Here is a 12,704-nt window from a genome sequence, read left to right on the forward strand (position 1 = left end):
GTGTGAAGGTTTTTAATTTTGTTTAATGCCAATGTTCTATTAATATTTTATACGTCATTTGAGGGCATTCGGCTAAAGCTTCAGGACAACCTGCAGTGTGTGAACATTTCTGGTCAAAGATGGATTTTCTGCAGATTGACGTAGTGACGGAGGAATGATTCAGAAGTTATAACCCCTAAAGGACAGTAGAGACAGGGTGGATCATGAACAGGGTTTTTACTTCCTGCTGAAGGGGGAGGGGGGGGGGGGGGGTCATCTGACGACTTTCAGCGAGCGAAGGAAAGTTCATTTTTGATTTAAAATGAATGTTTCAGCCTCCCCCGGTGTGATCGATGGATAATATGATGAAGTAGAAGCAATGACATGAACAGTAGGTCGTTAGGTTGAGCTCTATCACATGCAGAAGAAACAGAACAGTTCTGACTCAGATTTCCACACATTGTCAGTAATATCAATATTTTAATCATATTAATACATTCAGATCTTTATCCTATATTAGCGCTGCATCAAGATTGGGTCCTTCCTTAAAGGAGACATATTTCACTCTCCAGTTTTTGTGTTAGTAAAAGATCTGCAAAGATAAAAAGCCCAAAGTCCATCTGATACTTCTGCATCACATTTGCATAACACAGGCCTTGCAGCTAGTGTGGCACGCCCCCCCTCACCCATTCACGTGAAGCCAGTGCGGAGGTGAACATTTCCTAAATGTGGTAGGAGTGGTTGACCAATCACAACAGTCTGGGCCAACTGGCCAATCAGAAGCAATAACCAAGAAGTATCAGAACAGTGAAGTGTTTTGAGAGCATGCAAAACCTTTTCAACCAACCCAAATTAAAATTAAGAACCTGAATATGAGCATAATAGGTCTCCTTCAAGTAAGCTTCTACAAAACAATTGAATTAAAGACAAGATGTCTTAAATCTGAGTTTTGTCATATTTGAATTTGACTCTGTAATTCCCACTATATCTCCTGAATAGCATCAAGTGTTTCACTAATACTGCAAACTGATCGTGAAACAAAGATAAGCTCTGTTTTAGTTTTCACATATTTTCTATTAAATTTAGGTATTGAACAATTGTTTAACGATGGCCCACTATTTAATTATACAAACTGAAAATGTATTATATTCTATGAACAGCTCTGACATGTCAAATCTAAATCTAAAAAGTGAATAGTAACTGTGGCAGCGAGATTAACCTAGTTAAATAAAAACAAACAGAGCAGTAAACTGTTACAATGTGTCCACTTACCCAAAATACATTCACACATGCACATGTATTCATGAACAGGGAGAACACACGCACACACACACACATACTGCTAAGTACACAGGAAGACCAAATGACCTGAAAATAATGAGCACTAACCAGATTCAAGGGAAACCAACGAGTCTTTTATAAGCTGCCTTTACACGTAACAGCAATGATTATGCTCTTATCTGCTTTGGGGACTGTACCGAGCTGAATTATCATTCATGCTGTATTGCTGTTTTGCTTAATTGGAATTTGTTTAGCGGGCTTTGTAAGGGAGCAAACAGGGAATAAACAGATTTATGGGGAGCTCTGCCAAGTAAAAGGTTATGCATAATTTAAGGCGGAGTAGTTTGGATGTAGAGGTCAATAAGGCTAAAAAGACAAGAATCATCAACATCCAGAAAGGAGAAGGGTCCGGGCCTGCGCCGGCTCCCCAGACTCTTTATTAACAGACGTGCTCACGTGCATCCAGGAGCGTGTGCGTTTGGGCACGTCAACACACTCCGTGGCGTGCACACCAACTCGCTAACACGTCCGCACACATATGCGCAGCGGACAGAAGGAATAGCATAAGTGCGCAAACTAATTATATCTTCCGTTTATTTCCGTTGGCGGCCTCAAGGCATTGTTCTACTTTAGTTGAAGTATGTCACTGTGTCATCTGTCATCAGACTCAACGCAGCTACCTTCATTACTGTCGTCCACATCACGATCCCGGCTGTCATCGTGACCCATCGTCCCCCCCCGCTGCCGTGCGTGTGCGTTCGTCACGTCCCCTCGCTCTTTGCATTGCTTACGTCTTGTTCACTGAAACGGCTGATAATGGCAGCAGAGGCAAACAGCTCCCCCCCCCCCGTCTTCATATTAGTTGCCTCTGTCGAACAGCAGCTCAGTCTGGGCACATCACGCAGAGTGAGCGAGGACGGTGCCTAAAGCTTTCTGGAGGCTGGCATCAATTTTGCACGTTTATTTTGCATTTAGTGCTTTAGTGTTAAAATGTAATGTCACAACATTGAAATCGCAATTTAACACTCCGTTTGAGCTTGAACGCACTTCCGACATAAATTAAAAACAAATGCATTCAAACCAAGATTCATGTCGCATGTTTCTCCAGCTTTTTCTGACAGCAAGATTCATAGAACTATAGTGACACATGTAACTGATGGTCTTAGAAACATGAAAACGCTCACAGTGGCAGTATCACAGCCTATCAGGTTTATCTGAGCTGTGATAATGGCAAGTTCAATTTTAGTTTTTTAATTAATTATATAAATTATTGGGGTTTACCCTGGGTGCTCCGGTTCGTCCATTTTTTTGTATTAAAACTTTATAAAATAGGACTTAAAAAATAGGACTGGGATCAGTTGACCCACATATCATTTCAGTGACCTATTGTGGGTTTCTGATCTTGAATATAGCCACACGTAATAAACTGTGACATTTTCTCATTTTTCTGTTTAAGCTATTAATCAATAAACCAGAATTACATGTAAAACAGAAGTTTTTACATGGCAGCAGCCTCCAGGTGTATATGTCAGGCGTTAGCATTCACAGTTGATTTACTGGTGTCTCTGTAGACACTGGTGTTAAATGATCTCTTTCCCACAGACTCCTGCTCGCACTGACATTTCCTCCTCTGGCTCACGGTGCCTTTGGGCTCTCCTTCGTTGTACATGTGTGTCTGGTGGACGCACATGCATGCATGTGTGTGTGTGTGTGTACATCCACAAACGTGGGATTGCTGTTGGCGTTGAGCTGTGAGGAAATGTCAGAGCACATCTGCGAAAGAATGATATCAGCAGTACCTGGTGGCCAATACGCACGCACACACACACACAGACACACACATGCACAAACACACACATTCATACATAATAAAGAAACGAAAACAGCTCACAGCAATGGTACACCATACAACATGCCAGTTATGTACCACAATAGCGCCGAGCATGCAGGGAGAGTAGGGTGTAGCTGGACTTCAGAGGAAACAGGATGAAAGGTAGTTTAACTCTGCCCTGGTTCTCAAGTTCCCCACAAACGAATTATGTCATGAATATATATACAAATCAGACTGTAAGGTATATAATGGAAGATAACCAAACCATTTCAAGAAAACATAAAGTCCAAAAATACATTATTTTAAAGAATCGTATGATAAACTTGCCAAAGTGACCAGAAGCAGAAAGCAAGGAAACTGCAACAGAGAATGATAAAAAGCAGTAAAAGCAAAGGAATGTTATGTTGTACCCTGAAAGGCGGGAGGACAGGGGACTCATCAGACGTTTGAGTCCCAGTAAATGGTTGCCACCTACTGTAGACTCCAATTTCAAATATATTGGATTCAGGCGCCGCCGTCTTGTACTTTTTATGAAATTTGGAGCCGGAGTCCGTGCTGTAGTGATTGTGTTGTGGAGCCGTGGTACCGAGATCTCACCTATACAAACGCTCGACCAATCAGGATTGAGTTTCAATTATCGATTAGGACGTTTCGCCCTGTTTTTATACCATCAACTCGCCAGCCACCAGGGGGCAAACAAGATGAATTGACTTCATTTTTGCCGAGATCCAGTCCACGCTACAAACACAGCTACTGGCTCATTGATGTATTCTGACATGAGTACTAGACAAACTCAAATCACTACCGATCCACCAGTTTATTCACCTCCTATCATTTTATACACATCTAAGTCTTTTTTTACATTTATAATCCTCCGGCTCCTCCACATCTTTAAGGCCCACTCATTAGACACATTCTGCAACTGTTTAAAGTAGGAGATGAAAGATCATACAGTTGATGTTATATGCGTAGGTGACACTCTCTTATGCACGCACGACTCGAGACAACCACATAAGCATGCACACACACACACACACACACACACACACACAGCACTGAGGTCTGGAAATGTCAGTCAGCATGCTATCTCATTATTTCTGCCTCTTGAAGTTCCATGAGTGTAGAGGAGCTATTTGGGACACAAATTCACTTCACCAAAAAACCTTAAGCTTTAAAAAAAAGGGGGTGCTTGACAGCTTTTAGTGCACAGATACTCATCAGGGTCGCCAAGCGGGGGGAATAATCTTGTGAAAATCAGGCGAGGCAATAGACTGGAAAGGAACAAGCATGGGAAGGAAAAAGGAGGGGAAGAGAGGCAGAAAAGACAGAAGAGGGGAGATGAGATGAGGAGGGAGCCGAAATAGAGGGCAGACATAAAAGCACAATGGGAGAAAACACTGTGTGTGTGTGTGAGGGAGGGAGAGACGAGGGGGAAACAAGACAAGAGAAAATTAGCCGAGAGGAGATGAGCTGCGAGCGGAGGAGAAGAGAAGGGGAGCTGGTGGCTAATTACAAAGCGCAGGGATTTATTTCTTTGCATTGGGCTTTTCTCTCACATGCCACTGAGCTTCCTCTTAATTCCTGCCAGGCTGGAGTCAGGTTTAGGGAGCGTCTGCCTACCACGGCAGGTCAGATAATACAGTTAATTATCCGGATAGTAGATCCACTGTAAAAGGAGACATGGGAGGGGATTTCCATGATGAAAGCAAATCTCGGAGTCTTAATGGCTCGTTTGGGCTTTTTCAAGCCGTCTTTTGTTTGATTTAGTTGCCTAACATGTTAGTTGAGAGATTATGCACAAATGCTGATTGAACATTCGTGTGCATGTATGCGTGTTGTAGCTTTTGCAGTGCTTAGCTGACATCCGTACTCCCACTAACAGAACTTAAGTACAATGCAGAGTGGTCTTTCAAGAGCAAATAAGTTTAAGCTTTCATGTGCTGCAGGAAAACGTGATGACTGTTACAGGCAGATTCATAGCACTCCCTTTTTAAATTAGGGGAGTTTACTTGTTTGGTCAGGACCAAGCGTGAAGGGTTCCTCTGACCATGGTCCAGACCCACAGTCTAAAAGTTAGTCTGACCAAGAGCGGTGGTATCGGTTTGGATCAAACCAACGTGGTTCAGCTCGGGTTGTTCCTGAATCATTTGGACATTTGGACCAAATTCAGGAAAGTTGAGACAGAATTGAACAATAGTTCGCCCCTGAAGATAAAATGATTGAATGAAGTCTGCTGGTTGATTCATTTTCTCCCTTCGAACTAAACTGCTCTTTTTCTATGCACTTTATTCAAAAAAGTGCTTGAGGTTATTGTGTGTGTGTGTGCGGGAGATCTGTAAAAGGTTCACTGTTGTGAATCAGCGGTGATGCTGATGTACTCGTGTCATGCACCACTACGCTGACTAATGTGAAAGTGTGACAAAAAAAAACTGAAATAAACAAGTATGAGAACAACAGGATTTGTTCTTTTCGCTAAATGCACTTAGCGCCAAATTAGTTGTGCATTTGCTCAGTAGTGTTTATATGTTCCTAGTGGTGCGGTTATTGGAACTAAGTACACAGGGAGAAAACTTGGATTTAAAAAGTTGGCTTTTATCTGCAATTTCCAAATGTAATTGGCATACTAAGTGCTGTTAGAGTAATAAAATGCTCATGGTGGGGACCTGTGGTGAACTTTGAAGCAGTCGACATTTCAGAAAAAGTCAAATCAGGAAACCAAAAGATAAAAGAAAGAGGATGTGGACAAATTTCTGGAGAATATTTGACGTCTAATTCGTTTAGATTTTACCTTAAAATGAAGCAGCATTGAATTAATTTTCAGAAATGGCTGCTAGTGACCCTATCCTATGATGCTAGTGTCTTTGCTCGTCTCAGACCAATACAGTTGTCATTTTCCCATCCACTGAACACCTTGTTGAAATCGCTCATGCACTTGTGCCCATATGAGCACCCATGGGTGTGTTGGTCTTCAACGAGGTGTGGTCTTGCACACAGTGGGTGTATTGCTTTCTAGAGGCAGTGCAGTGTTTGCACATTCGACCAAATAAACTCAGTCTGAAGTCAATGGCGCAATAATTCACTGTTATTGTGTGGATGCATTATCAAGGTAGTAATATGTGTGTACCTGGGTGGGTGCACAATGTGTTTACACTGGCAGAACCAGTTCTTCTCTTTTCTCTCTTACTACCTGGAAAGTCTGTCCTTACAGTAGCAATCGGCTCAGCTGCACCTGGCTTTTAAAGGGAACTGGAGATGGCACTCTAATTGCTTTTTATTGAATTGTATAACCAAAAGGCACCCATGATAAATTCAGGGACCAAGTCCAACCCTTTTGTGCGATGCACCTGGTGCAGTGACTTTTTTTTTCTCTAACAAAATTGGATTTGCACGCGTCCTAAATACACTTGGCCCTTGTGCTTCCGACCTTGCACTCAGATCATTAAAATGGAGTCTTGAGAGTGGATCAGCTGCAGGTCTATCATTACTACTCGTACTAGTAGAAGGTCATAAGGTAACATTCCTCCGGTAATAGCTTTTAAAATAACATCACCGTATTGTGCTTTGATCAGTTTTTGCTGGAAACTAATTAACGAAAGTCCTTAAAATACATTCAAATAATATTGTTCAGTTACCTTTTATCATGAAATACAGTAATAGCTGTGTCAGTGTAGGGGACTAGAGTGAGATCTAATAAGTGGAAAACTGTGATCGTCTTTATTGAGTGTGTTTCATTAAAGACTATTCAAACACATTCAATAAAGACTTTAATTCTCTTCATAACCACAGATACACGACTTTACTTGGTGAACCAGATATTTGAGTAGACATCATAATGATGTATTAAAAGTGGAAATGAGTCCACGGAGGCTGCAGATTTCTGTGCTTCGCCAGTGGGTACAATAAATGTACATGAATCTTTTTATTCCTGCCTTGAAATTTTCTGAAAATGTTGCTTTCATTTGAAATAAATGCAGCCCCTATTTATATCCGGTGTCCGGCAGCAGCAGCAGCTGATTCTGCCACCTGCTCAGTTCATATCTGATGTGTACAGTTTGTAATTATCTTTGCGCATCGTCTTATCTTAGCAACATCTCCTGGAGAGTGCTGCACGGCATTTATTACACCAGATCTGATCTGTGGTTGGAGATACTTTCTTTTCTTTCCTGTCCGTTTTCTTAATATCTTTCTTGCTTTCTTTCTCCCCTGCGCACTCTCTCTCTCTCTCTCTCAAACCCACACACACACACAAGCCTATAAGCCCATCTTTCTCCTGCCATGTCAGGCTTGGCGTGGCATTAGACAGAATTTATTAGGCCAAGATGCTGGTTGTTGACATGCGTGTGATCTACCATTTGGTGGGGAGATAAGTGTCCCATGGAGAGTGTAATAATCTTCTCCCCCCCTCTCCACCTTATCTCCTGCTGATGGAAGCATGGCTGATACCTTCCCTTACACAGAGCATCAAACTGTCTGTGTGTGTGTGTGTGTGTGTGTGTGTGTGTGTGTGTGTGTGTGTGTGTGTGTGTGTGTGTGTGTGAGTGATTTTTAAAGGATGTTTTTATTTTATATCACCCTTGAGTCGTACAAGTCTTAAAACGAGCCACAACCATCACACCAGCCCAGCCGGTGATGGTAATAGAACCTGTCACTCTCAACAAGATGTTTAGTTTACTCAGTGACAGATAGGACTCTCATCTTGTCTTTACGGTTTGTGATCCAGCTTTATTTTCCGTCTGAATGATTTATTTTTAAAACTTTATATTTAACATTCACGCTGCTTCATTTTCGATCACACTATCCTGCTGCAGCACCAACGCAAGAAACTTTATGATTAGAACATTTTTTTTAAATCAAACATTATTATTACATTATTACTGTACAAAAGCAACAGACTGTGACTTTGTCATGTATTTATACTTCTTCTGAAAAGTTCCCAATTCATACTTTTTCAGCCGTTGTATATAATTGTATTTAAGTGTGATTCAAGGTTTGTCATGGCAGAATGTTAAGGCCACAAAATAAAGAAATAGCCGGACAAGTTGAGAAAATAAGCGAATACATTTTTTGCTCAGGGCTAAATGAGAACGGGAACATTCTTATTTCTGTGCATCATAAGTGGAGCTGGAGCCAGGAGGTGATTAGCCTAGCTTAGCATAAAGACTGTGTGCTGAAAGGACCAATCTGTCATCTCGCACATGACAAGACAGTCAAAATTGCATATTTCTAAAATTATTTCAAACGCTGTGAAATTGGGTGAAAGCTTGTAATTATTAAGTCAAACTAACTACAGTCGAGCCGATAATATCCACAAAGGAACAAGCTTCAAACACTGAGAGCATCTTGTAAAACCTACATTTGATGAGTCGTTGAGAGTAAAACTATTGGTTTAAGATAGAAATCAGTGTTATATTTTACAGTGACAAGATCATATGAAAAGAATTAGAATACTTTATTTAAACCAGCACTTTTTTGCCACTATCGAGCAGCATAACAAGTAAACATTCACCTGCCAGCAAAATTGTATTATTAAATCATATATCATCACTGGTTTATCTGTACATCTGTAACCCCCACACATAGAAGACCAGTTCTTTACATGCATACAGCGTTCATTCCCTCATTACCGGTATCTACCAGATGGTGCTATACGTCTCCATCAGCCGAGGGTCATCCCATAGGCTGGTAATTCAGAAGCAAAAGAAAGCCTCTCATTGAATTATATAGGTGATCTTACTCGCAGTTTTAATTAGAGAAAATCGCAGAGGTGGTCTAATTGACAAAATAAATAAATAAATCTTGAACACTGTCAGGCTCTGGGTTATTGCATCTCACAAGGCTTTACTTTATACCTCGGTGAATGGTGTGTTTTCATCATGTCAGTAAGTTTCTCTTCAGCTCTCTTGCTTCCCTTTTTCCATTTAGAAAAAGACTGCTTCAGATCCTTGTCCGTCCACTCCACTGAATGCTGCCAAGGTAGTGCTGCTAGATAAAGTTTCAGAACTCTTTCTTACTTGATGAAATAAGAGAAACCCCTGGATATGATGGAGCTTAGAGCAGCCATTTAGGACAGACACTTGCTCAGCATATCTGTACATCCAGGAATGGCCAACCAGCAACTGGAGTTCCTGAGAAGAAGCCATTGCTGACAAGATAAGATTTTTGAGCTATTTGAAATGACATCGTTCCCCATTCGTCCCTGAAGGCGCAATATTCCCGTCACCCATCCAGTCTTTTGGATCATACGTGTGCAGCCTTGAGGCAAACTACAGCAGTGCAAAGTTATTCAACCTCAAGTAGTATGTCAGCAAAATGCTCTCAACAATACTCATTCATAACAATGATGTCAATTCCCAGTTCACGCTTGGCTGTGCTGACACAGTGTTCATGGAACTTTCATTACTCGGTCATTCGGTGCTTGGAAAGGGGCACACACAGTATTTAATGGACTGATTGATTTATAGATGTTGTTTATGGTGAACACATTTTTTGCATTGCTACAGCTTGCTGCTAATTGAGATGCACTTCAAGGCAGCTACTGAATGTGCCTGTAAAGCCAATGTTTAGATTAATATAAAGAAAGTATTCACACACTTTAGAAGAGAGCCTGTACTGTGTCGCTGCCATTTGAAAGAATAAAGTGTGTATATGCCTAATAACTCAATCTTAGTTTCACTTTTATCCATTAAAGAATTATATTTTCCATCCACAAATGCATGAGCCCAAAATTAATTTATCTTGTACTTATCTTGCACTGGTCAATGTTATCTAGATACGCTTATTCTCTACTTTGTCATCATCCTCTGTCCTGCATCTGAATTAATCTCCTCGTCTTTTCTGTCACTGATTAACAGATTAATGAGGTTTTTGGTTCTTATTCAGAATCTCTGCTTTATTCGCTGTTAGACTTATTAAGATTTAAGCCAACCTGACACACGAAGGCACTGAAAAGCAGCATATTACACCGAGTAGATAATGATCTTTGAATCCACCTAATTTATGCCCCCAAAATGGCAAGCGCCAGAGCCAGAGGCCTTTTGTTTTCAGGTTGTCCATCTGTCTGTCCCGCTCTTGTCATTGTGATATATCAGGAGAGGACATTTGTTTAAAGTGGCTGCAAAGGTTCACTTGGACTCAAGATGAACTGATCAGATTGTCTTGGTCAAAGGGGAGAGATCAAGGATGCTGGGATTTAACAAAACATGAAGGTGATATCTCCCATTATGCCTTGAGGACATTTTTTTAAGATTTGGCCTAAACGTTCACTCGGATTAAAGGATGTGCTTCTTAGAATCTGGTAATAGGTCACTGTGAAGCCAGATCCCACGTTTTGGGCCATAACTCCACATCTACTGTGACAAAACAAACTTCATGCCTTTCCTTTTAAATTCTAGTCCTATTATTTGATTCCTTCAAAGTCTTCCTTAAACTGCATTTCGTGCATCTGTGCAACAACCATCATGATGGCAATTCAAGTTTCTTTCTGTCAGCCGCTCTTTTCATAAACCCCTTTGAGCTTTCTGAGAGCAAAATAATATTTGTTCACAAAAATAACTTATTTTGACCGTCAAACTTTCTCCTGATATCGACAACCTTGGAATTGGCAACAAAAACGTACAAAGTTTTTGACTTGCTCCTTTCATCTGGCTGTAATCATATATTCTTGGTGTTGTGTTATTGTTGCAGGACTCCAGGTATAATGTAAATTTCTCATCCTTTGACGTCTTCGTTCGAACGCTCATTGATGATTCATTCTGCCTTACTTCCTTTCCCAGAAATAGCTAGCAGCTTATATCCCTCCTGACCCTCTATTACCAGCTGTTCCATTGGAGGCTGCTGAAACCACTGTTGAGACTTTACTAGGGCTGCAGGAAGGTGGCAATGGTCGATAGGAGTGGATTCGAATATTACTTTCTTCTCTGTTTTTACCTAACCCGTAACCCAGTCGGATGAGCTATGAATACAGAGTACAGCCAAAGTCCTTATAGGCAAGTCTCACCAGTTGGCAGCCATCTTGGCAGTTATTCTGGGCTAACAAGACCCGGCCCCAGTCCAAAGAGAGAGAGCCCCTGGGAGGACTGCACTTTCAAGAAACTGCGTAGAACCTGTCACATCTGATTTAAATATACATTTGTGTGTTTGAAAAACTAAAGTTGATCTTCCGTGCCTATTTGAAGTTCTGCTAGCACATAAGCTGAGACTGTTTGACTTGATGTGTTTTCCAGTTTGGGCCTCGTGCAAGAACTGTTCCCATGGACAGATGTGTTCAGTTGTGCGTACGAGGGATTTGGGAGAAAACCAATTTTTCTTACTTGTACAAACAGAATGTACGAGTGGTCCAGAGCTGTCGCAGATGTTGTGTGTAATTCTCCTACTGTTTTCCAAATCTCTTAAGTCCGCTGCTGATGCTGCTCAAAAGTCTCGACTTTCCTCTCTGCGTTAATTATGCACAACGGCTCATCCTCATTTGTTGAGTCTGATGTAACAAGTTAATGACACTTCTTGGGAGATGCATGCTCAAATAAAAAAAGAGGTGCAGGAAGATTGCATTGCAGCGTCACTCTCTCTATATGTATCATCTGTTTCCTTGTGGCTCGGGGTTTAAGTAAAGCCTACAGTGCAAATGAATGTAATAGGCTGTAGCCTGAGGCTTTTTCAGGGGAAATGTAGAATCTGTGAAACTGAAATGTGGAACGTAAATGAAGCAGAGCAGAATGAGATTTGAAGTATGTGCTCAGAACAGCACAATTTACAGAATGTTGTTATGACAATGTCTTGTATGTGGAGTGCATTGAATGTCACAGATTGTTAAAAACATATTTTTCCATCGCTGGTGGTAGCCCATGCATGGGGCTCAAAAAAATCTTCCATCAATTTTTGAAATGTTGCCGGATGCAGGAGCGGCTGTAAACCCGCTAAATATCGTCTGCGATGTTTTTTATTTCCTCTACCTGGCTGGTCACAGCTCCTTCCATCTCTCTCCATCTGTCTGATTCTCTCCATCTTCCCCTCATCTCTCACTGTCATCCCCTGCTCACTTGTCTCTTTACTCCATTGCTCTTCATCTACTTGCATATCTCATCTCTCCTCCCCTCCAGCCCTCTGCATTTCACAATCTTTTCCTGTATGTATCCCTCCATATTTTGACACACCTCCCCTTTTCCATCCTCTTCCCCCAATGTGTGATATCTTTGCTCGTATCTGTCTTTCTCCACCTCTCATCCCCTAACCCACTCACTCTATTTGAATCTTTACTTCTCCGCCTCCCCCTTTCTCTATCACTTCTCCTCAGCTGCTGTTTTCTCACCTTTTCTAATGATTGCGTCTCTCTGTCTCTTGCAGCTGGCATTGTTCGGAAAAAGCAGTGGTGTGAGATGGTGCCATGTTTGGACGACGAAGGCTGTGACCTGTTAGTCAATAAATCTGGCTGGACTTGTACACAGCCCGGAGGCCGAGTCAAAACCACCACGGTGAGTTCAGGATCTCTTTTAGCCCCGTAGGTGACACAATCCACTCACAGTAAACCAGCAGCTGTGAGGAAACTGTGTTCCCACGGCCCCCGTGGCACTGAGCGCCACCCGAGTGTCAGAGCTGAGCATGAAGCATCTGCACAGAA

At 41.6% G+C, this 12,704-nt stretch overlaps 1 protein-coding gene across 1 annotated transcript in view; it reads left to right on the forward strand.

The window, feature by feature from the left end:
• Nucleotides 1-12,704, forward strand: part of tafa5a (TAFA chemokine like family member 5a) — a 133,542-nt gene that overhangs the window by 108,171 nt on the left and 12,667 nt on the right. The window contains exon 3 of the mRNA XM_053415157.1: nucleotides 12,431-12,558. Within this exon, the coding sequence (XP_053271132.1) occupies nucleotides 12,431-12,558 (128 nt within the window). The remainder of the gene's footprint in view (nucleotides 1-12,430; nucleotides 12,559-12,704) is intronic.

Source organism: Pleuronectes platessa, chromosome 22 (assembly GCF_947347685.1).
Source record: "Pleuronectes platessa chromosome 22, fPlePla1.1, whole genome shotgun sequence".
Classification (NCBI taxonomy): Eukaryota; Metazoa; Chordata; class Actinopteri; order Pleuronectiformes; family Pleuronectidae; genus Pleuronectes; species Pleuronectes platessa.